The sequence below is a fragment of the Tachysurus fulvidraco genome, chromosome 21 (assembly GCF_022655615.1).
Source record: "Tachysurus fulvidraco isolate hzauxx_2018 chromosome 21, HZAU_PFXX_2.0, whole genome shotgun sequence".
NCBI classification, from domain to species: Eukaryota; Metazoa; Chordata; class Actinopteri; order Siluriformes; family Bagridae; genus Tachysurus; species Tachysurus fulvidraco.
The window spans coordinates 9,160,748-9,181,115 of NC_062538.1; the positions used below are offsets into that span (position 1 = coordinate 9,160,748).

Consider the following 20,368-nt stretch of genomic DNA (forward strand, 5'->3'; position numbering starts at 1 on the left):
AGCCTTTAACAGTAAAACGTGTCGTAATTTTTTTTTATTGTTTAGCTTTGAAAATATCAATAAAAATATGTTATGCCAATCCAGTATAAAATCGAACTTAAATCCAAACATAATTTACAATAACAATAAGATACTTATAATAAGATATAGGGAAAAAAATTAATTGTGAAAAAAAACGGTTAAATGTGTATTGGTGAAGTGGGCGGAGCTTAAGTCATCAACAAAGTTGTTAAATTTCAAATCTAGCAGTGAAATAAACACTGATGTTTGTATTACAAACCGAGACGTGTGTATGTATCCGATAAATGAAAGAAAGTGTCATTTGTACTTAATTACTACTAAATTATAATAGCTAATAAACCTGTAGTGTCTCGCTTTCAGCTAAAGGATCATTATTAAACCTAATAAAAGTAAATACTATTTTTAAGTAAATAATATATTTTTACACTCCTATGGCTGAAAGATTCAGTGCCAAACACGGACGTTGGTCATCAATACTTTTTTATTTATACATTATCGACTCAAAAGCAGCTGCCTGAATGTATTAAACAGAGGACATTGTGACTACAAACTTACAAATGTTATCTATATTCCGGAGTTTCGATCAAATTCAAATAAGTTTTGGTGAAAATAGTGGTTTATGTTTCGGTTACTCACCTGCTGCTGCTGCTGCGTCCTGCGTCTCCTGGTTGCCATGGAGAAAAAACTCTTCTCAACCACTTCCGGGATGTGCCATTTTGTGTAGGCATGGGGGTGAACACCATTCATCCAATTTGTCGTTTAATTAAATTGTTTTAACACTACAGCATAATGCAAATAATAATAAAAACAAACGAACAAACAAATACAGTTGTAAGATTTTATTTGAGCTTTCATTGGCAATTTCAATAGAGTCAATGGAGTCTATTACAGTTAGTGTTTCTAAGGTGTGTCCTGCTAGTGAAAAAACTGAGGACCAACATCAGGTAACAAATCACAATAATCCAGCAACAGAAGGACGTGTGGACTTCAATTCACATTGCACACTTAAATCAATCACTGACATGATCATTGCCTTACTGATTCTATTAAAAAAAAAAATCCATAAACATTTTCATAAATATACACCGAACCACTTTATTAACAGAGTTAAAGGAGCAGTTTAGTGAAAAAAACTATTTCAAACAATAATGCGTGAATGATTTAGGTTTTAAATATGGTTTTGAAAATCTGGATCTGTATAACTTCTAGTTTTTGGTAAATTCTGCTGTCATGGTTTGGGAAGCAGGAACCTGGAAGGCAAAAGACACCAAAATAAAGTGTATTATTTAATGACTCAATAACAGTAACCCTATGTTCACAACAGAAAGTGAAAATTTGGTGGTTGTACTTTTCTGTGTAAACTACAGTAAAAAAAAAAGGAGAAATGGTTTCTTTGTAGAAGACATACATTCGTGATCTCTTTACACGTTTAATGAAAGTTTGTATATGATGAGAAGAAAAAGTGATTCTATTTTTCAGCTCTTTATGGGTGTCATTATATATATGAATTAACTGCAGGTAAGAACTGAAGGTGTGAGTGTGAAATAGATCATACTATATTATTAGTTTAAGGAATATTGTTTTGATGGGTTGTTGTTTTAAGGTAAAATATCTCAGTTAAAATGTTATTTGTTGTACAGTTGCACACACAAATCACGTATCACTCAAGTGTGAGCACTGGGTTACAGTGCCACTGTGTCCTAAACCACATCGCTGAAGACTGCAGATGGTTTGACACAAACATTTTGGGTTAGAGTCTTCTATTGTTAGCCAAAACATTGGCTTTGGTGTTTTCAAATCTAGTGCAACACTCAGAATGTCTAAAACTGATCACGTGCTGAAGGAGAAAATTGCCTGAATGTGAATTTTCACTAAACTACTCCTTTAAGATGTGAAACGAGGAAAAATACCCAGTAAATGTGAATGTAGTGATTTATATTTAATTTACATATACATTGAGATTTAAAAGAAAAAAATTGCCCGGAGTCCTCACAGAAACATAAACAGTAAAGATGATGATTAATTGAAGGTAATTGAAAAAATTGAGGTAATATTCATGCTTGTGCATGACTTTATAATCTTCCGTAACTACACGCTGACTGTCATTAATCGATTAAGCCTCCGAGTGAGGAAAAAATAAAACAATTAAAATGAAGACTGAAAATGAAGCTAATGATCATTAATTATTATGCTTCACGTATTATAAAAAAAAAATAAGCCACAGTAGTCTGAATTTCTCTTGCATTCAGGATGGCAGTGCAGTAATGAATGGCAGGTGAAATAATGCTTCCTTTTCTCCTTCTTCAAAAAATAAGGTCACTTATTCACTGTTCTGTTCAAACAAGCAAGATACCATCATAATCATATTTAAAAAAACTGTGACAAACAACGAACACTGACATTAAAATACCATCATTATTCAATCATTAAACAACACGTCTTTCCCATTGAGACTGATAACAGAAACCTTATATAATATATACACTAGTGAGTGTGTGGTTCTACTTAAAACTCTGCACCTGGCAAAGTTAATTTGGGAGTTTCTCTCTGGCCACAAGCCATCTGCACAGTGCACAAAAAATAAATACACTCGTATTTACTGAGAAAGGCATTTAAAGAGAATAAATATTAGGTTTAATTTCTGTATGTGCAGGTGTGCATTCATATGTAGACTGGAAACCTTTTAAATGGACAGAATATTAAATTAAACCATACTTCACTGTCTACAGTTTCTTGTAGTTCCTTAAAAATAAATGTCCTCCACATGATGTCTATTCTAAACCTCTGTTCATGGGAGACGACTCAAAACTTTCCTTTTTATTTACTTTTCCAGAATTTAGCAGACTTAACCAGAGACTTACATTTCATTTTATACAACTGAGCATTAAGGGTCTTGTTCAGAGGCCCAGTAGTGGCAGCTTGGTGGACCTGGGATTCGAACTCACAACCTTCCAATTGGTTGCCCAACACCTTGACCACTAGGCTACCACATCCCCTACTTAGGCTACCCTTCATTGTTCACCTAAGCCAGTGGTGTTCAGTCTTATCTGGAAAGGGCCGGTGTGGTTGCAGGTTTTCATTCCAACCAAGCAGAAGCCACACCAGAGTCTACTAAAAGCCAAGAACAACTGATTAAACAGGTGGAATCAGGTGCGGCTTCTGCTTGGTTGGAATGAAAACCTGCAACCACACAATCCACATTTGTGGATAAGATTGGACACCGTTGACCTAAGCACTTAAAAACACTGTGTATATATATATATTTTTTAATAATATGTCAAAATATACATTTGTAACTAATTAAAAATCATCTATGATGTGAGACTGTTGAATTCACATAAATAAAGTCTTGGAAACCTAAAGGGGTTAAATACACTGAGCTTATCATGGTCATTATCCGATTCTCAGCCCACGGCACTAGGAACATCTGTTAAACTGTCATGCGACAGCAGTACAATGTAAAACGTCATGCAGATACAGGTCAAGAGCTAGATTGGAGATAAAAGCGATGTCACTGACTGTGGTATAGTGCCAGACAGCTGCTTTGAGCTTTTCAGAAACATCCAGGAAGCTGTAGTACTGTGGAAATATGTTGTTGTTGAGAGAGCTCACAGGAGAATGGCCAGACTCTGACATTGGAGCTGGCAGGAAGATTATAGTAGCATAAATAAGCGCTCATTACAAGCACGCTGCGCATAAAAGCATCTCCCAATGCCCAAGCTTGAGGTGGCAATTCAGGCAACATTTTTCCAAGCATGAAGTTCTGAGTTTGTGTAAAAGCCTGGAATAAAGTGCCACGGCACGTCTAGGTAATTAAGTAAAAATAAAGAAAATAAGTAAGTAAAAGCCGTCGAAATAAAGTTGACATTTCAGTATTAACAGCATCATGTCTGTGATGATGTGTAATATTCAGGTCATTCAGGTTTCTACAGTTATTGTCCAGCTGAAAAACAGCGTCTCTGTATGTAAAGAGAAGAAATATCCATGCTGCTTTTTGATATTTAAGAGAAAAGTTTTAAATGATATCGCAGTGTGTGACACCTACATACATGACACCGCTCCAAATCCTTTCACGAAGAGGTTCATCAATCATGTAGCTCATGATGATTAAATCAACCCTGTAGTCCTCATTTTGTCTGCACTCTGGTCATCTGTACATTCATGACAACCACAACATCCAGCACCCGGAAGGCTCAAGGCTAGCACATGCTTCCTCTGACACCAACAAAGCCAAGCATGAGACTTTGACCCCTTGAAGGAAAGTGCTACCTTCTCTTCCACATTCATGGCTGAGGCATCATTGGGATTTAAACTTGTGATCTTTTTTTCTGGAGCCTGTGTTGTAGGTTTTAACCAAATCTGTTTAGATTCAGAAACTATGAAGCAACTATGAGCACAAAGACAGTAATGCCACTACACAGCCATTCATTTTGCACCAATATTTATATATATACACAGTAGATATGTGAAATGTGAAAACGTGAAATCTGAAATATTTCATTTCTCCTGTTTACTTAATTATATAAACACCTTGTTTTTGCTAGTCTGAAAAGGTCAGATCGCAATGCCTTCTGGGTAAGTTCCTTCTCCTTATGTATATTAATAATAAGTAATAGAAGGGTCCATTAACATTCACCCAAAGAGATAGGATGTTGAGGAGGAAGCATAGAAACAGAACTGGAACTGGGTGTTTAGTAGATACATGCTCTCCATTCAAGGATATTACATGAGGATCCATTACTGTTGTGCATTTTCAGCATAATGTAACATTTTACATTCATGAAGGATATAAAGGTCGATGTCTCCTTACGCCATGACAGAATGAGCAGAAGATAACTCCAGCTTCCTTTCTGCTCTTCTCCTGTCAGAAGGTCTTCAAACATCATCAAAGATTCTGCTCTGTGAGGAGGACATGGAGAGATACCGTCCTCCAGCATGCCTGTAGGTGAGAGAGAGTGTGTGTGTGTGTGTGTGTGTGTGTGTGTGAGTGTGAGAGAGAGAGAGAGAGAGAGAGAGAGAGAGAGAGAGAGAGAGAGAGAGAGAGAGAGAGAGAGAGAGAGAGAGAGCATAAAGTCAGAGGACACTGTTGGACAAGACATCTACATCGTTTGGGAAACGGCTAAAAACAAGAGGATAGTTGTTTATATGTTAAAGTTTTCTGTAAAGCAATATTTAACATTTAATATCGCCAGTGTCAGTGTCAGTATCTCAGGGAACGACTGTTTAAAGCTTTTACAGCTCCAGATGTTTCAGACATTCCACAACATTAAATATAACAACTAACAGATAAAAAAATGAGATGTAATTAATAAAAAACTGTAATCATTAGTAACCTCCTGTGATATAAGAGAAATAAACAACTTTTTTGGACCTGCTGTTATTGGAAAATCGTTCAGATGATCAAAAGACTATACTGCTAGAACTTCCATCTAACCTGATATGTCTGCAATCTTACACTTAATAAAATACTGATTAGTTTGGTGTGTAACCTGAATCTGACTTCTTGTGACACAAATGAAAATGGTGTGGAACTTTCAGCTCCAACTGACAGGCAGCTCTGCCTCTTCCACTTCATCAGACGTTCAGTGAAATAATGATCTTCTCATCTGTTTTTCGCTTATCAGGACAGATTTTTTTTTTACGGGAACGCGATCCAACAATTTAAATATTTCTGACATGTACACTGACATTAGGACCAAGTTGACATTTTGATTTTTAAAATATTTGGGTTTGGATGAAACCCCTTCAATTCAGGGCAAATGTCATACGGACATAATGCACAAGAACGATAAGAAGTATAAGAACTTGGTGCATCTCAGTGAGCTGGTCAGTGTGAACAGATGAAAAAAACCAACCAATTAAACAGACAGTGATGCGCTACAGACGCTGTTACTTCTATTGTGGGACAGCGGATAGTTAAACAAGCTGGTAGTTGAGTGCAAGTTGCCCGACGGATCAAATGTGATCGGGAAACCGAACCTGTTGTTCTCTAGTGGGTTGTCAGTGACTGTTTCTGCGTTGAAGTCCAGAGGCTCTGCGTCCTGCAGGAGCTCTATGCGGTCTCTTTCAGAGCGAGTGCCTCCGCCGCGGGAGTATTTAGCCTCTGTGGAAGTGCAAGAGGGAATAAAACAGGATGTTACAAAAGCCAAGGCAGCAGAGGCCAGCGCAGAACACAGATCAATGTGGTCAGGGTATAAAAAAAAACGTACGTTTGTTTGAGCTGGAGTTAAGTGTGTCAGCGTAACTGGTTTCCTTCATTTCCGAGGCAGGGGCCCTGTTTCTTGCTCCTGTTTCTTCTCTCTGATGGCTGTAGCGCTCACGCCACTCCTGACAAAAAAGGAACACCAACAATTCTGACTCAAGATCAGAACTTGTTCAAACAAAAAGTAGTTCAAAACTTTTAGTCTTTACGATTAATCAACATGAACAACATATTTGGCTTGCAGAATGAATAAAGCATGACTACGACATTGCTGACATCTGTCGATCCATTTATAGTTACACTTAATGTTGTGGAGCATCTGTGAAAAAAAAGGTGGACACTCTTATCATCTCTTCACTTTCTTTTGACGTTAAAAAAGAAGAAATTTTGAAAGAAGAAAAATTTGCCATTCCTGTGGCTGAAAAACCTACTGAAAAGCTAGCGCTGGAGAAAACTGAAATAAATCGATAAATACAGAAAACGTATTAGACTTCATTTTAATCTTTTTCATAAGCTTAGATGTACAGCATCCTCCATACAGCACATGCACACGAACAAGCACATTAATAAACGAATATATAACATAAACCTGCGATCTGAATTACAGCTAGAAATACTGTATGGATATATTTAATTATTTATTTCTAGATGAATTGATCCGTATTTAAAATTTAGGTCAGACTTTATCTACTTCAAACAAAAAAAACGCAGACAGAAAATAATAAGTAAAGGTAAATACTTCAAAAATGTTAAATATCTTTGCTTCATTTAGGGTTTTTAACTGCTTTGACTTTATGACTGTTTCCGATAATAATAAATGAACCATCTGAATCTAGTTTAAATTTCAGTGTGGAACATTAACGTCATTACAGTTTATAAAAAAGATCAGAATAAACTCACTCTCCTTCTGTTCTCCCCGTCCTCTATCCTTTGCCGTTTTCTTCTCTCTGGAAAAAGAAATACTAATTAGAGGCTTCTTTGCATTGTAAATAAAGCATAATGTTCTTTTATCTAATCTATATGCTGATAGATTGCTGATGTAATACCTCTAACTCTAAAGATAGCATTTCCCCAGCCATAAACATGCTCTTACCTCTGCGCAGTAACTCCCTGCCCTCATCGATAAGGTCAGAGGTCATCTCATTTTCTCCCATAAACTGCTGGAAGCCCAGGAGGTTCAGACAGCGGGTACCAAGGCTAATGTGTGCACCAAAGTGGGTATCAGTTAAATATAGAAATAATGTATAATACGATATATAGATATAACGTGTGAATGGGTGAACATTATCTCACCATGACCGCTGCGTAGAATTTTATGGATTTAAGATAAGCGACGACTCGTCTATTAATACGTTATTAATAAATGTGGTTACAGCTATGGTCAGTTCTGTAGGTGTGTTTTATTCTCCCTGATGATAATGTCTCATTTTGATACAAGATTTAACAGAACACATGTTTTTCAACACATGGATGATTCTGGTGGAATATTTCAATCTTTAAATGACAGACCTGAAGTAAGTTGCAATGCAGAGGATGACGATCAGTATGGGATAGTAGATGTAAAATCCGTTGGCGATAAAGGACAGGACACGCATTGACCCCATGATCTGTAAAAAGACATGATCCAGATGAGAGAGTGCAGGACAAATCGTGCTGTTAAGAAAATATTCAGGACCTCAGCAATTTAGCAGCGCTTGCTATTTTTATGTCGGACGTTCTGTCCGTTTAAAGTTATGTCCGACTGTGTGTGTGTGTTGTAATGTGGAATGTCTGAGATATTATCAATTATTGCATTTTATCCATTTCTAATTATTATTATTGTTGTTATTGAATATCACAATATTTTGCTATGGATATTGTCTGTCTGTCTGTCTGTCTATTTATAGATCTCACCAAACTCTAATGCAATGTTAATTTCTGTGTATTCTTTATTGTACACCCATAAAGTGAGGAGCAGTAAGACACACTGCTGCCGGGAGACTTACTGAAGTGTAGGCTGTCTGCTCTTTTGCTTGGTGAGAGATAGCAGAATCCATGTGGATCAGGCCGAGGAAGTTCAAGCAAAGGGGAGGAGTCAAACGGCAAAAAAGCCTAAAGAACAATAAAAAGTTTGGTGAAAAATTAAAACCTACACAGTGTTTTCCTTTCTTCAAACCTATGCGATCAGACATAATGTGCCAAGGTTGATTATTGAGTTTAATTCTTAGACTACTTTAAGGAGAATCTTTAAAAACCATTCACATTTATGCATATGTATATACATTATTTCTCCACCTATATTTTCATATTGTATATAGTTTTTTTTATATAGTTTTCTTATATAGTCACATTTATGCATATGTATATACATTACTTCTCCACCTATATTTTCAACTATATTTTATATAGTTTTTATATAATTCTCTTATATAGTTTATACTTTTTTTATTTATCTATCTCCTTTATGTTTTGGTTGATTTTTTTTTTACCCTAAACTGCATTCCTTTTTTTCTTATATACCGGACAGTATAAAGCATTTCACGGCATGTCGTACCCTGTATGTATGTGTATGTGACAAATAAAATTTGATTTGATTTGATACTGTTGCTTACAAGTATGCCTGTAGACTGCCGGCACAGCAAAGTCTGATGGCGGAATTGTACGTTAGGTTTATTAGCCAAAAATGTAGTTTAATTTGATTTGTATACTGTACATATATTCCTTCACAGAGGTCCTAATTTATGAAACTGTTTGAATATAAAGAATAAACTGATTTCTTAAGTATTTCTGAACCAAATGATACGAAGTTTTTAAGATGAGTGTGTTATTATTTAGCCATCAGATATGAAACATGGCTAGAGAAATATATAAATATATGAAGAAAATCAATCATCAATTAAATTTCGAAGTTATATAAACACTTGTTTTTACGCTCTTCTCTGTGGACTTACATGCCACTGAACTGCAGGCTGTAGGCGTCTGTCTGGTGGTGTGAGGCCAGGTAGTAGTAGTTAAACACACGGATTCGAAACACAGTAGAGTACACGCAAGTGCACAGGAAGAAGATTGTGATGAAACACGCCATCTAGAGGACAAATTTGGAAATATTAGCATACAACATCTAAAAGCGACAACCCACATAAACTGGGATAGAGCTAAAGGTGTACGGCCTCGTCCAAAAGTATTGGGACAGCGATACCGATTCTGTTGTTTGTGCTATAAACTGAAGACATCTTGGTTTGAGATGGGGAAAAGAGATCAGAATCTCACCTATAATTTCCAAGTTAAACGACTCAAACCTTTAATCTGATCCTACACATGAGAAATATTGCAACATGTGACTGCTAACTATTGTTCCCCAGCTGTGCCTTGTCTAAATAATTCATATCTTTGTATGTATTCATATCCACTTTGTATGTGGATAAAAAGGATAAGCCAACATGAAGACCAGAGAGCTGTGTGTGGGAGAAAAAGAGGAAAAAAAGAGGAAGAGATCACAAGCCACCAATTGAAAGAACTGTTATTGAGCCAATGGTAATATTAACAACATGACATCTTTTATTTACAGGCTTTCTCGTATTAGTTCACACACCGATAAGCTTATGCACGAATTTGTACAATGGATTTAGTCTTTACACACAGAGCAGGACTTGGCTTACCTCGATGTACAGGTAGTTGTAATCTCGTTCTGCGAGCTGGATAAACACAGCGAAGAGAGAGAGGACAGGCCGAGTGCTGAAGAAGGTGCACTCAGACCAGACCACAGCCACGGAGAAGAGGGACAAGACCACAGCCAACACACGATAAAACCACTGCTTCAGGAAACATTCCCAATACCACTCTAATCAAATAAAACACAGGAAACAACCAAACAAAACAGAGTGTATGGTTCATGCAGCTGCTGTACACGTAACGTTAGCGTTTTGTAGACGTCTCATACTGTACTGACCTGCAGTTGGTGTGAAGACGTAGCGGGTAAACCAACTTGTAGGTTCGGTTGGTGCAAAGCTGTGGACGAACTGGTGAGATGAGCTGGTCTCGTTTTTCGCCACGTCTTCCAGGTGAAAGGCTTGATCGAGAAGAATCTGCCACTGTACCTGTGTACGGTTGTGTCTCTGCACAGCATAAATCACCTGGCAGAGAAAAAGAACAGAATCTAGACACTTTGCCTATCAGGAACATCGACAGTACTCTACATTCTGAGTAAAATCATATTATTTTCCATTAATGTTCTTTAATACTTGCACTACAGGGTGGCAAGTAACCTGGAGTCTCTCAAAACACACAAACCACTACATCACCATGCCACATAAATATATGAACCTGCTCTGCAACGTGCTGAATAAGGAACTCTTTGAATGGAAACCCAAGTTGAACAGATTTTGTATCTTTCAAACCTGTTTGTGAAGCTTCACCAAACTCCTTTCACTGGGATATGTGTTCTGTTTATCATCAAAATCTTCATAGTCATCCATATTCTTGCCCATCTTCTCCTGATATTCAACCGGACACTGAGGGAAACAGAATTACAGCATTTAATTAGTCTACATGTGATTCTATCACGTTATGAGCTGGACACTACATCCTTTCTGGCTATAAGACACAAAACTTAGGAGACTATGGAACGTCTCAATACATAAAGTAGCTTTGTTGTTCTTTCGTGCATTTTTTTGTTACAGTTCACTGCAAATAGATCACATTTCAGCAAGTGAAAATATCCTGCGTATAGTTGCATTTATCTAGAATTTCCTATTATATGATTACTGTATTTACAAATAAACTAAATCTAAGATTAATAATTTATATAAAATATATTAATACTTATTAAAAATTAAGATTGAAATAGAATAGAAAACGTTTAAAGGTGGTAATGTGTAAATTCATCTTGAAACTGAGTGAATAATCTTATATTTCTGACAATTTCATAATATTACATACAGATATCGGTTTTATTTTCCTATATTCAGGATATTTTCACTTTAAAGTTAAAACGGCATTTTGGGGATTTTTTTTTGCAGTGCATAATGCAGAAGAACGAGCGCGGCTCATTTGTTGCTGTAATTTCTTGCGCTGAATTGGTGAATATAGCTTGCGAATATCCATAATACCTAATAACACACGTGGAAATGATTACACGGTTTGTAAATTCAGTGAGAATTTCTGTTCACATGCTCCGTGCAAGTGCTAAAATGCTTTAATTTAAACCAAAATGAAATGGGAAGCTATAATTGTGTCTCTGGCATGCAATGTTTGGCCAGTTTATGATTGACAGGAGGAGTAATTACTGCAATTCATGTTTTGTCCCTGCACCGCTGACAGACAGCACAGTGATGAGAAGTCAGTCAGTGATATCAGCTCGGTTAAGGTTTATTTATTTAACCTGTAGCTGACAGAAGCTGTTGATCTTTGCACGTCAGTCACTTAAATTGTTTAGTAAAATTGCATTGGACAATCTGACTGACAATATAACATTATGCTCTGAAGTCAATGTGTTAATAAATCGGTTTAAATGAATGTCAAAATTCCTGTAATATTATTATAGTATAGTAATGGCTTTGCCAGAGCTTAAGCTTTATTAAACTAAAATTCAAACACATATCACCAGAAATACATGAAATTTAAACGGAAGGTCACGACTGCGCACCGTTTAATTACCGACATTAGAGAATTGAATACTGCAGAAACATTGAATGCATCCAGTATGTCACTTGACATATGAGACATACGAGTAAGCGCCCAACGATCAGGTAAAAGGGCAGACTCGAAGAACTGACTCATTCACGAATGACACACCGCTCACTGACATTTTGCTGAGGTCACAAATGAATGATCTGCACTGTTGAGTGGAACCGTGAAAAGCGGTACATTTTAATAAATAACATAATAAATGTCAATATGTCTGATCACAGACGTGTTTATGTCCCAGACTTTACCCTTTCATGATTACTAATGCGAACATCTCCAGTATTTAAGTGCTGAAACCTTACGATTTGTTTTTTTATTTATATCTGCCACCATGGCTACAACCTATTACCGATAGTGATTAAAAACTCAACTAATTTACACGCATCGGGGAAATAAAAGCCAGAAAATCTACAAATGCACAAGTCTTACCTTTCTAAGGATGGTATCAACATACTTCCTGAAGGGGTGGTTATACTTTATAGACTCGTTCACTTTCCTCACCTCCTGTATCACACAGAAAAAAACAACAACATTGTCATAAACTTAAACACAATAATTATACAATCAACAATCAAGATTTTCGCGAAGAGGTCAAGAGGAAGGCCAAAGAGGAGATATATACTGTATATGTGGTAAATGAGGACATGAGGTTAATTGGTGCGAGAGTAGAGGATGCTGAGGATAGAGTTGGGTGGAAACATAACAGGTAAAGCTGAAAGGTAAAGAAGAAGAATAAAATATCAGCTGCCCAATAAAATCAGCCAGTAGGGGAGAGTGGGGTAAGTTGAGCCAGTTTTTACTTATGTGGATCTCCAGGCAAGGGAAATTTACTGTTAATTTGCGATGCTGCCAATCAACTGAAAATATAAGAATGCCCCTATGACAAAGAGCCTTGAAAATATGACCTCAGAAAAAAAAAGTGTTCATGTGACTCAACTTACCCCAGGCTAGGGGTAAGTTGATCCCAGTCAGTGGGTAAATTGAGCCATTTGGGGGTAAATTGCCCATCCTATTTTTAATGTTTTAATGCAAGTATAATACAAAAAAAACTTTTAAAAAGTCATTTAACAATACACTTACCTTTCCAAACAATGCTATTTTTAAAGCTACCTCAAACAACACAAAACAAACCAGTTAAAGTTGAATTAGTGTTTAACAAGCAAATAAGTGTTTTTGTGGGAAAAAAAACACTTATCTCTTGTCCCAAGTCCTTCAAAATGTATTGTCACATGACACCAAATTTGCATAGTCTCCTAGAAACAGGGGGTGGGTCAACTTACCCACTGGGTCATCTTACCCCACTCTCCCCTACTAAATGTTCAGTAATTTATTTGTGGGAAATACACATTAATAATGCTTTACAAGTTACACAAAAATGCCTTATGAATGTGTTGCTACGTTGAACAACCATAAACCCACTACAGACAGAAAATGACAGAAAATGATCTTTTGGATGGACGTCAATGCCAGGATACAATCCTATGACCGTTGGGTCGAATACTAAGTCAACAAGCAGAGTTACGGAATGTATGATCTTGAAAGGTTTTGTAAACGTTGATGAACTTTAATTGTAATTCACACAACTGCTTCGGCTGTGTTGAGCTCTGAATGGGTGAACCCTCATACAGTATGCAGCATAAAACACTGAATGAAGGGGTTGCTTTTTTTTTTTTTTTTAAAGTGTTTATAACAACAAGCTACAAGTGATAACTGGTGTTAACAAGTGATAACTGATTTGTTTTGTGAAGGTTTTCCAATATTATAAGTAACAGGATAAAAGGCATGGATTGTCATTCTTTAACGAATTAAAGGTTGTAATTATTGGCAAAGGACGTGCTGTAGGAGGAGAGAATAAATCCCTCTGAGACATGCTATTATAGGAACAATAATCTTCATAAAACCTCTGGCTGTGACACCACATCTCGGTCATTGATTATTTTACTTTAACTACGTGCTCCTAAATGTTGTACTCCGTACTTCATAGACATCAGGAAATCCATGTGTGTGTAACTTTCATGTCGCAGAGTTTTAGTAAGCATGTACTGCTCACCTCCATGACATCCTCCAGGTTCTCCTCTGCGTCTGCTTTCTCTGTCATCAGTTTAGCTGCTTTGAAGTAAGTCTTGATGAGCAGATGTCCTCGTTTAGACGCTTCCCAGTAAGACCGTGGGATTTCCACCAAGCCATAGCCCATCAGCAGCACCAACAGGAAGAGACCCCACGTGTTGGCTGCTGTGATGCCGATCGTCTGCAGCTCGTACCTGGATAAAGAAGTGAGTTTGGGTTCTGTCCTAAACCACAGTGAGACAAGGCCAGAGTGAATTCTGCATGGTTGCTGAGGTGATCTTACCAGGATAGACTCCACTGAGGATGTACAGCTACGTAGATGAGCAGGGAGCCAAATATAAACAGGTAGGTGCCGTAGTAGATTGCGTTCTCGATGAGTGCTGTCTTTATCTTTCCCGTGATGGAGAAGCCTCCTGAGCGGGCGTACGACTGCATAAAGGGCAGAAGAAGCCTGGAAAACACACACACACACAAAATTGGAAATGAAAAAAATTCACCTGATAAGCAATAAATCGATCATATAACAAATGTGCAAACTGATACATGCAATATATCTAAAGCAAGCAACATTGATGCACATTTCTCAATTATGTGGAGAACTATAGTAGAAAACAGACAGACAGACAGAGTATCTCACAGAAGTGAGTACACCCCTCACATTTTTGTAAATATTTTATTATATCTTTTCATGTGACAACACTAAAGAAATGACACTGTACTACAATATAAAGTAGTGATTGTACAGCTTATATAACTGTGTAAATTTGGTGTCCCCTCAACACACAGCCATTAATGTCTAAACCGCTGGCCACAAAAGTGAGTACACCCCTAAGTGTAAATTGGGCCCAAAGTGTCAATATTTTGTGGCCACCATTATTTTCCAGCACTGCCTTAACCCTCTTGGGCATGGAGTTCACCAGAACATCACAGGTTTCCACTGGAGTCCTCTTCCACTCATCCATGATGACATCACAGAGCTGGTGGATGTTAGAGACCTTGCGCTCCTCCACCCTCTGTTTGAGGATAACCCACAGATGCTCAATACTGCTTGTGGGCTTTCTTGCGCATCATCTTTAGAAGAGGCTTCCTTCTGGGACGACAGCCATGCAGACCACTTTAATGCAGTGTGCGGCGTATGGTCTGAGCACTGACAGTCTGACCCCCCACCTCTGCAGCAATGCTGACAGCATTCATATTTAGTCTATTTCCCAAACACAACCTCAGGATATAATGCTGACCACGTGCACTCAACATCTTTTTAGGCCATGCTGAGACCTGTTCTGATTGGAACCTGTCCAGTTAAACCACTGTATGGTCTTGGCCACTGTGCTGCAGCTCAGTTTCAGGGTCTTGGCAATCTTCTTATAGCCTACATCATCTTTCTATAGAGCAACAAATCTTTTTTCAGGTCCTCAGAGAGAGCCATGAGGTGCCATGTTGAACTTCCAGTGACCAGTATAAGTGACCACATCCAAATGTGAAATCATAGGCAGCAATGAAAAAGGTCTTGCTTTCTTTTGTTTATACTACACACGGAAGTAAAACTGTCCAACTGGTTTACAAACTGAAGAGTCAGTGTTTGCTGTTTTGTTTCTTCATGAAATGTCTCGAAGGATTCTGTGTGTGTAATAAACAGCCAGTTCCACTGACCAAAAGTGAGCCCTGTTTAAGAGTTTACAGTGTCACTGTCTTTAGATCAGTAATGTTCCGCGCGTGTGTTTTGTTTGCCTGAAGGTAACCACATCGAGAAAAGTGTATTCTGGTACATTCCATTGTAACGATGTCACCGTATGAACATTTTGAGGTTAGTTTCAGTTCATTGATCACCAGAGGCATTTCCTTTAGAACGACTTATTTATTATTTCCTTTTTGCTTAGTAAATTTCCAGGCACTAATAACAAAGTCTTGACCTTGACCTGACTTTGTCTGCAGTGTGTCTGATGTACCGGGGGTTTTAATAAGGCATCACAGCTTTGCTATTAGTACAGCAAAGAAAAAAAAACAAATGGGAACAATTAAAAAATGGAATCAACACCTTCCTACCAATCAGATTTGAGAATTCAGCAACGCTTGTGGTATAATACAAACACAATTAACAAATCAACAAACAAATGACATCTCCTAGGACCTAATGTGTGTCTGCTGACAAAAAGGAAACTCAGATAGTAGTTAAAATGTGTGAAACATAAAGACAATTAACACTAAGGTTAGTTATTTAGGGGATTGTGTTGCCATCTCACCATGTAAGACATTGTGAGGTCCAGTACACAACCCTCCAGAAGACAGGCATGATCCCTTCAGGGATGTAGCTCCATGGCTTGTGACACACTGTTGTGATGCTGTGAAATAAACACAAAACTGTGAACTTTACATCATGTAGGTCACCATCATCAACATATCAGAATATGTAGCTGCATTTCCATTCAAAAGTTTAAAACAAATCTACAAAAATGAATCAGTGTGTTGTGAAAATCGTTAAAAAACAATAAAAAATGATGACGGAGAAAAGGTTATGAAGCTCAAAGTGCTTCACAGGTATACGGAAAGAGACAAGCAGCATAATTTATTCATCTTTAGTAAGCACTTTTTTTTGTCTTCAGTAAACACTTTATCCCAGTCAGCCAGTTACAGTGATGTCTGGTGTTTGCTTTTGAGCAATAGGACAATATAATATTATGATAAATGACATCACAATATTTTTTAGAGATTTTGGGACTCATTTAGACTCTCATGTAGAGTTGTGTGTAAATGTTTCCATAAACCAGATGAGGTTTCAGATTTGTATACATGTCTGTATGTAAATTATTATTTATGTGAAGTTAAAAATGATGAGAGAGTTTATTTTGACTCAAATGTGAAAAGAAAATAATTCAGGAACTCTATCTAATGGTGATTGTGAACATCGAGCACATCACATAGCACAAACTGTACACAACTTTTTTAGTTCAAAGAGCTCGACATCTCTCAGGCCGAACTCCCACCACCCCATTGCCATTTTAGAAAGCACAATAGCTTGACACATACCAGATCGGTTACTTAGCTCTGGCTCGAATAAAGTGTTGCACAACAAAAAGAAGATGCATCAACAAGCAGAAGTGACAGAATTGATGCTTGATGTGTAAAATATAAAAAAAGATGGTTATAATTATACTACTAATAATATCATATTATTAAAGAATTAAAATATAATTATAATAATGATAATAATAATAATAATAATAATAACAATAACAATATAATAATAATAATAAGAAGAAGAAAAATAAAAATTGTAATATAATAATAATAACAAATAACAACAACATAAATAATAATAATAATAATAATAATAATAATAATAGTAATAATAAAAATAACAATAAAAATATAATAATAATAAGAAGAAGAAAAATAAAAATAGTAATATAATAATAATAATAGTAATAATAACAATAACAACAACAACAACAACAACAACAATAATAATAATAATAATAATAATAATAGAATTTGTATTATTATTATTGTACAGAACATTAGCTCACCTAATCGTGGGTGCCACGGTTGCATTCCCTGTTGTCTGGTTGGAGATCTGAGGTCCTGGAGTAGGAGCCTGGTGGCTGCTCACACACTGTCTATAGATTGTCTGAAATTCACACAGCAAGTTTTCTTTTAGTGTGATTGTATGGCGAGGAACTGAAAACAATGGAGTCAACAGAAAAATATTAAATCAATCAGCCAGGACACGTCTACTGTCTGTTTTTACTTACCGTTGTTTTTTTTTCTTTTTGGAGCTATGAGGCTAATGTTTGGAACAAGTAAATAATAAAATTGCTACCAGATTAAATTAACATCAAGTGTGTTCCTAAAGCCACCTGTATATATCCAAGGACAAATCTACATGATGCAAAAGGACCACATGTGAACTAGTTGAATTAGAATTAGCTGAGCGGTTGTGTTGCCAGATCCACCGTTTTAACGCAGACTAGAGCTGTCTAATATAAATTAAACATTCGTGTTCAGATTATTAAATGTATTTAAACCCAAATCCTATATAAAACTGCTATCACAAGCACATACATTGGATCATATTTATATTTTTTGTGTGTTAAGGTATGTGGTAAATGAATCGGCAGATTTACAAACGTGGGTTTTTACAAGGATATGGTGATCATGAAATAAAGTTACATGTGGCTATAAGTGTGTTTTTTTTTGGCACATTTATCTTGTTTCTACCTACTGATAGCAATGTGTGTGTCATTTTTAAATATCAGCATAAAAATGCTCTCCTGCTATTGTGAGAACAGAATGACGTGTCTCGGTTAATTAAAGCAGTCCTTTAGTTCCATTAGTTTTACGTGTTACACATAAAAGTGCTGGTCTGAACAAACCGTGCTGACGTCCAGAGGGAGGATGAAGACGATGAGGAAGCACAGGTACCAGGCGAGCAGCGTGCTAAACAGAACCATGCGCTGCTGCTTCTTAAAGTCTCCATACCGATGCAGGAGGAAAAGAGCCAGAAAAAACACCACCACTATCTCGATGCCCAGTGCCGCCCCGCTCATTCTGCTCCTTTAACGCCGTGCTGCAAAGCCACCTGGGAAATCAGGCTGGTGGGAAGGAAAGACATCAGGAATAAAAATTTGCTATAAGAATAAAACATGATCATGTTTATTGTGTGACTTCCACGAACTCATTACACCGTTCCACACAGTGCTGGTCCCAAACAAAAGCCAGGGTGGCTCTGTAAGTCTCTTTTGTTTTTCTTCAGCAGAGCACAACTGCAATCAGCGTGTCCTAGATCTGAAGCTGTATGACTGTAAGGGCATACCACTTTAAAATAAAATGAGAAACACACCACTACGATCCGTATTTTAAATGTACACATCTGTCGTTTTTATTCTTTTAGCTACATAAGTGAGGTTAGTTGGAATTTATTAGAATAAATACAATCTTAAAGTTCATGGTTTGACTCAATTTTAAATTCAATCTGCTGTATAAAATTCTAATAATATATTCTTATTTGTTTGTTTGTTTGGTGGCACCATTCATTTCATATTTATTTATATCATTTTCAAAACACTACATCATAGGCTGGCACAGTGCAGAACAAATTTCTTTACTTCCTCATATGCAGCATTTAGAAAATATGAATTTGAAGAACTGGATTTGAAATGGATTGTGGCACCAACATCTGACATTTCTACAAATTATTACTATAAATTTGAACATTGTTACTATAGAATTAAACATGAATTGGTGTGCACGGTGGCTTAGTGATTAGCAACCATATCAAAGACGTGTTTTAGGATGATCAGCACCTCTAAATGGGAGCAGTGTGAGACTTTGTGTGTGTGGGTGTGTGTGTCAATTTCACTAAAACAATTTAAAGCTGTAAATTGTTTTAGTGTTTTTTTTATAAAACAGTTTATAAAAAATATTCTTAATTTCATAATTCACTCAAGTGTGCAGTTTATTACAAATAAAGTAAAAAATGGGTTTTAAACTGATTTTAAGTATCAACATGTCTTATACGTCCTATATATATATATATATATATATATATATATATATATATATATATATATATATATGATAAAAAAATTGTTATATAGTTTATCTAGTGTCTACACAAAAAATAATATATGTATCTAATGTCTAAACAAATAAATATTTATATAATGTCTTAATAAACGAAGAAATATGTATCTATATAATTTTATATAAAAAAAAACTAAACTTGACAAAAAATCAGAAGAGACTCGAGGCACAATGATTATAACAACACGCATCTATTTGAATAACATTTAAATAAACAACTGTTACTGAGACCGGTCATATGGCTCGATCCCAAACCGCATCCTTTCACCTACACAAGTGTACTAAAATACACAGCAGAAAGTGCCCTCGGTCATCAATTACACTCGTTTTAGACGCGTCCATCAATACGGTGTTTTGCTAGCAGTTCAATAGGAAGTAAGGTTCAGATTGTTCCTACCTCACTGTGATGAGATAAACGGTGTGTAAAATGACAATATCTGCTCCTATTCCTGATGAATTAATGACATCGACGAACTCTTTTTCCAAAAGATAGCCATTTGAATTAAAGTCATTATGATTTTTTCGACAAAATCTCAAACGTCATCCAGTCAGCGACCCGAATCCCGAGCAGCTGTCGGCTATGGCTACGTCATACGTCACGACGTACGGGCGTCTTGGTAACGCAGGCCCCGCCCACAGCGTGCTAGCTGTGCTGTACACACCCACATTATGTTCCACTAATGTTCTTCTGTCTTTAATTAAATTGTTGTTAAATCAAAGTGCAAATAGAAGCTTGTATATACAACTAAAACGTTTACCTGCATTTAGGACTAGTAAATCATCCATTTTAAATATTTTTGTATAATGTATAATGGGCAATCAACACATATACAT

At 36.5% G+C, this 20,368-nt stretch overlaps 2 protein-coding genes across 6 annotated transcripts in view; both read right to left on the reverse strand.

The window, feature by feature from the left end:
- The window catches only part of capslb (calcyphosine-like b), a 9,052-nt gene extending 8,287 nt beyond the window's left edge, over nucleotides 1–765 (reverse strand). For both annotated transcript variants that reach the window (XM_027134150.2, XM_047805469.1), the window contains exon 1: nucleotides 658–765. The gene's annotated coding sequence lies outside the window, so the exon portion shown is untranslated. The remainder of the gene's footprint in view (nucleotides 1–657) is intronic.
- Nucleotides 766–845: 80 nt separating this feature from the next.
- Nucleotides 846–20,145, reverse strand: lmbrd2b (LMBR1 domain containing 2b). 4 transcript variants are annotated; one of them, XR_003438689.2, is made up of 19 exons: nucleotides 19,932–20,144; nucleotides 18,325–18,543; nucleotides 17,479–17,579; nucleotides 16,195–16,293; nucleotides 14,238–14,405; nucleotides 13,938–14,148; nucleotides 12,317–12,391; nucleotides 10,600–10,713; nucleotides 10,152–10,335; nucleotides 9,862–10,043; nucleotides 9,154–9,287; nucleotides 8,209–8,314; nucleotides 7,733–7,830; nucleotides 7,317–7,420; nucleotides 7,124–7,170; nucleotides 6,231–6,348; nucleotides 6,001–6,124; nucleotides 4,832–4,960; nucleotides 846–1,271 (listed from the first exon to the last, which is right to left on the reverse strand). XR_003438689.2 is itself a non-coding variant. In XM_027134153.2 (19 exons), exons 3-19 carry the CDS (start codon nucleotides 18,496–18,498, stop codon nucleotides 4,897–4,899), a joined length of 2,103 nt encoding a protein of 700 aa, XP_026989954.2. In that variant the 5' UTR covers nucleotides 18,499–18,543; nucleotides 18,634–18,750; nucleotides 19,932–20,145; the 3' UTR covers nucleotides 846–4,896. The 4 variants fall into 4 exon arrangements, 3 of the variants coding, with proteins under 3 accessions (XP_026989954.2, XP_026989953.2, XP_026989952.2); XM_027134153.2 differs by adding an exon at nucleotides 18,634–18,750 and having other exon boundaries at nucleotides 846–4,960; nucleotides 19,932–20,145; XM_027134152.2 differs by adding an exon at nucleotides 18,627–18,750 and having other exon boundaries at nucleotides 846–4,960; nucleotides 19,932–20,145.
- Between the last annotated feature and the right edge of the window lie 223 nt (nucleotides 20,146–20,368).

Bases quoted from the DNA above. Each gene is read 5' to 3' on its own strand.
- lmbrd2b (XM_027134153.2), bottom strand. From the start codon at position 18,498: ATGAGCGGGGCGGCACTGGGCATCGAGATAGTGGTGGTGTTTTTTCTG. The intron at 8,315-9,153 runs GTAAGTCCACAG...ATTGTTCTTTAG, and splicing joins AGCCTGCAGTTCAGTGGCAT to GCTTTTTTGCCGTTTGACTC. The intron at 6,125-6,230 runs GTACGTTTTTTT...GCACTTCCACAG, and splicing joins TAACTCCAGCTCAAACAAAC to AGGCTAAATACTCCCGCGGC.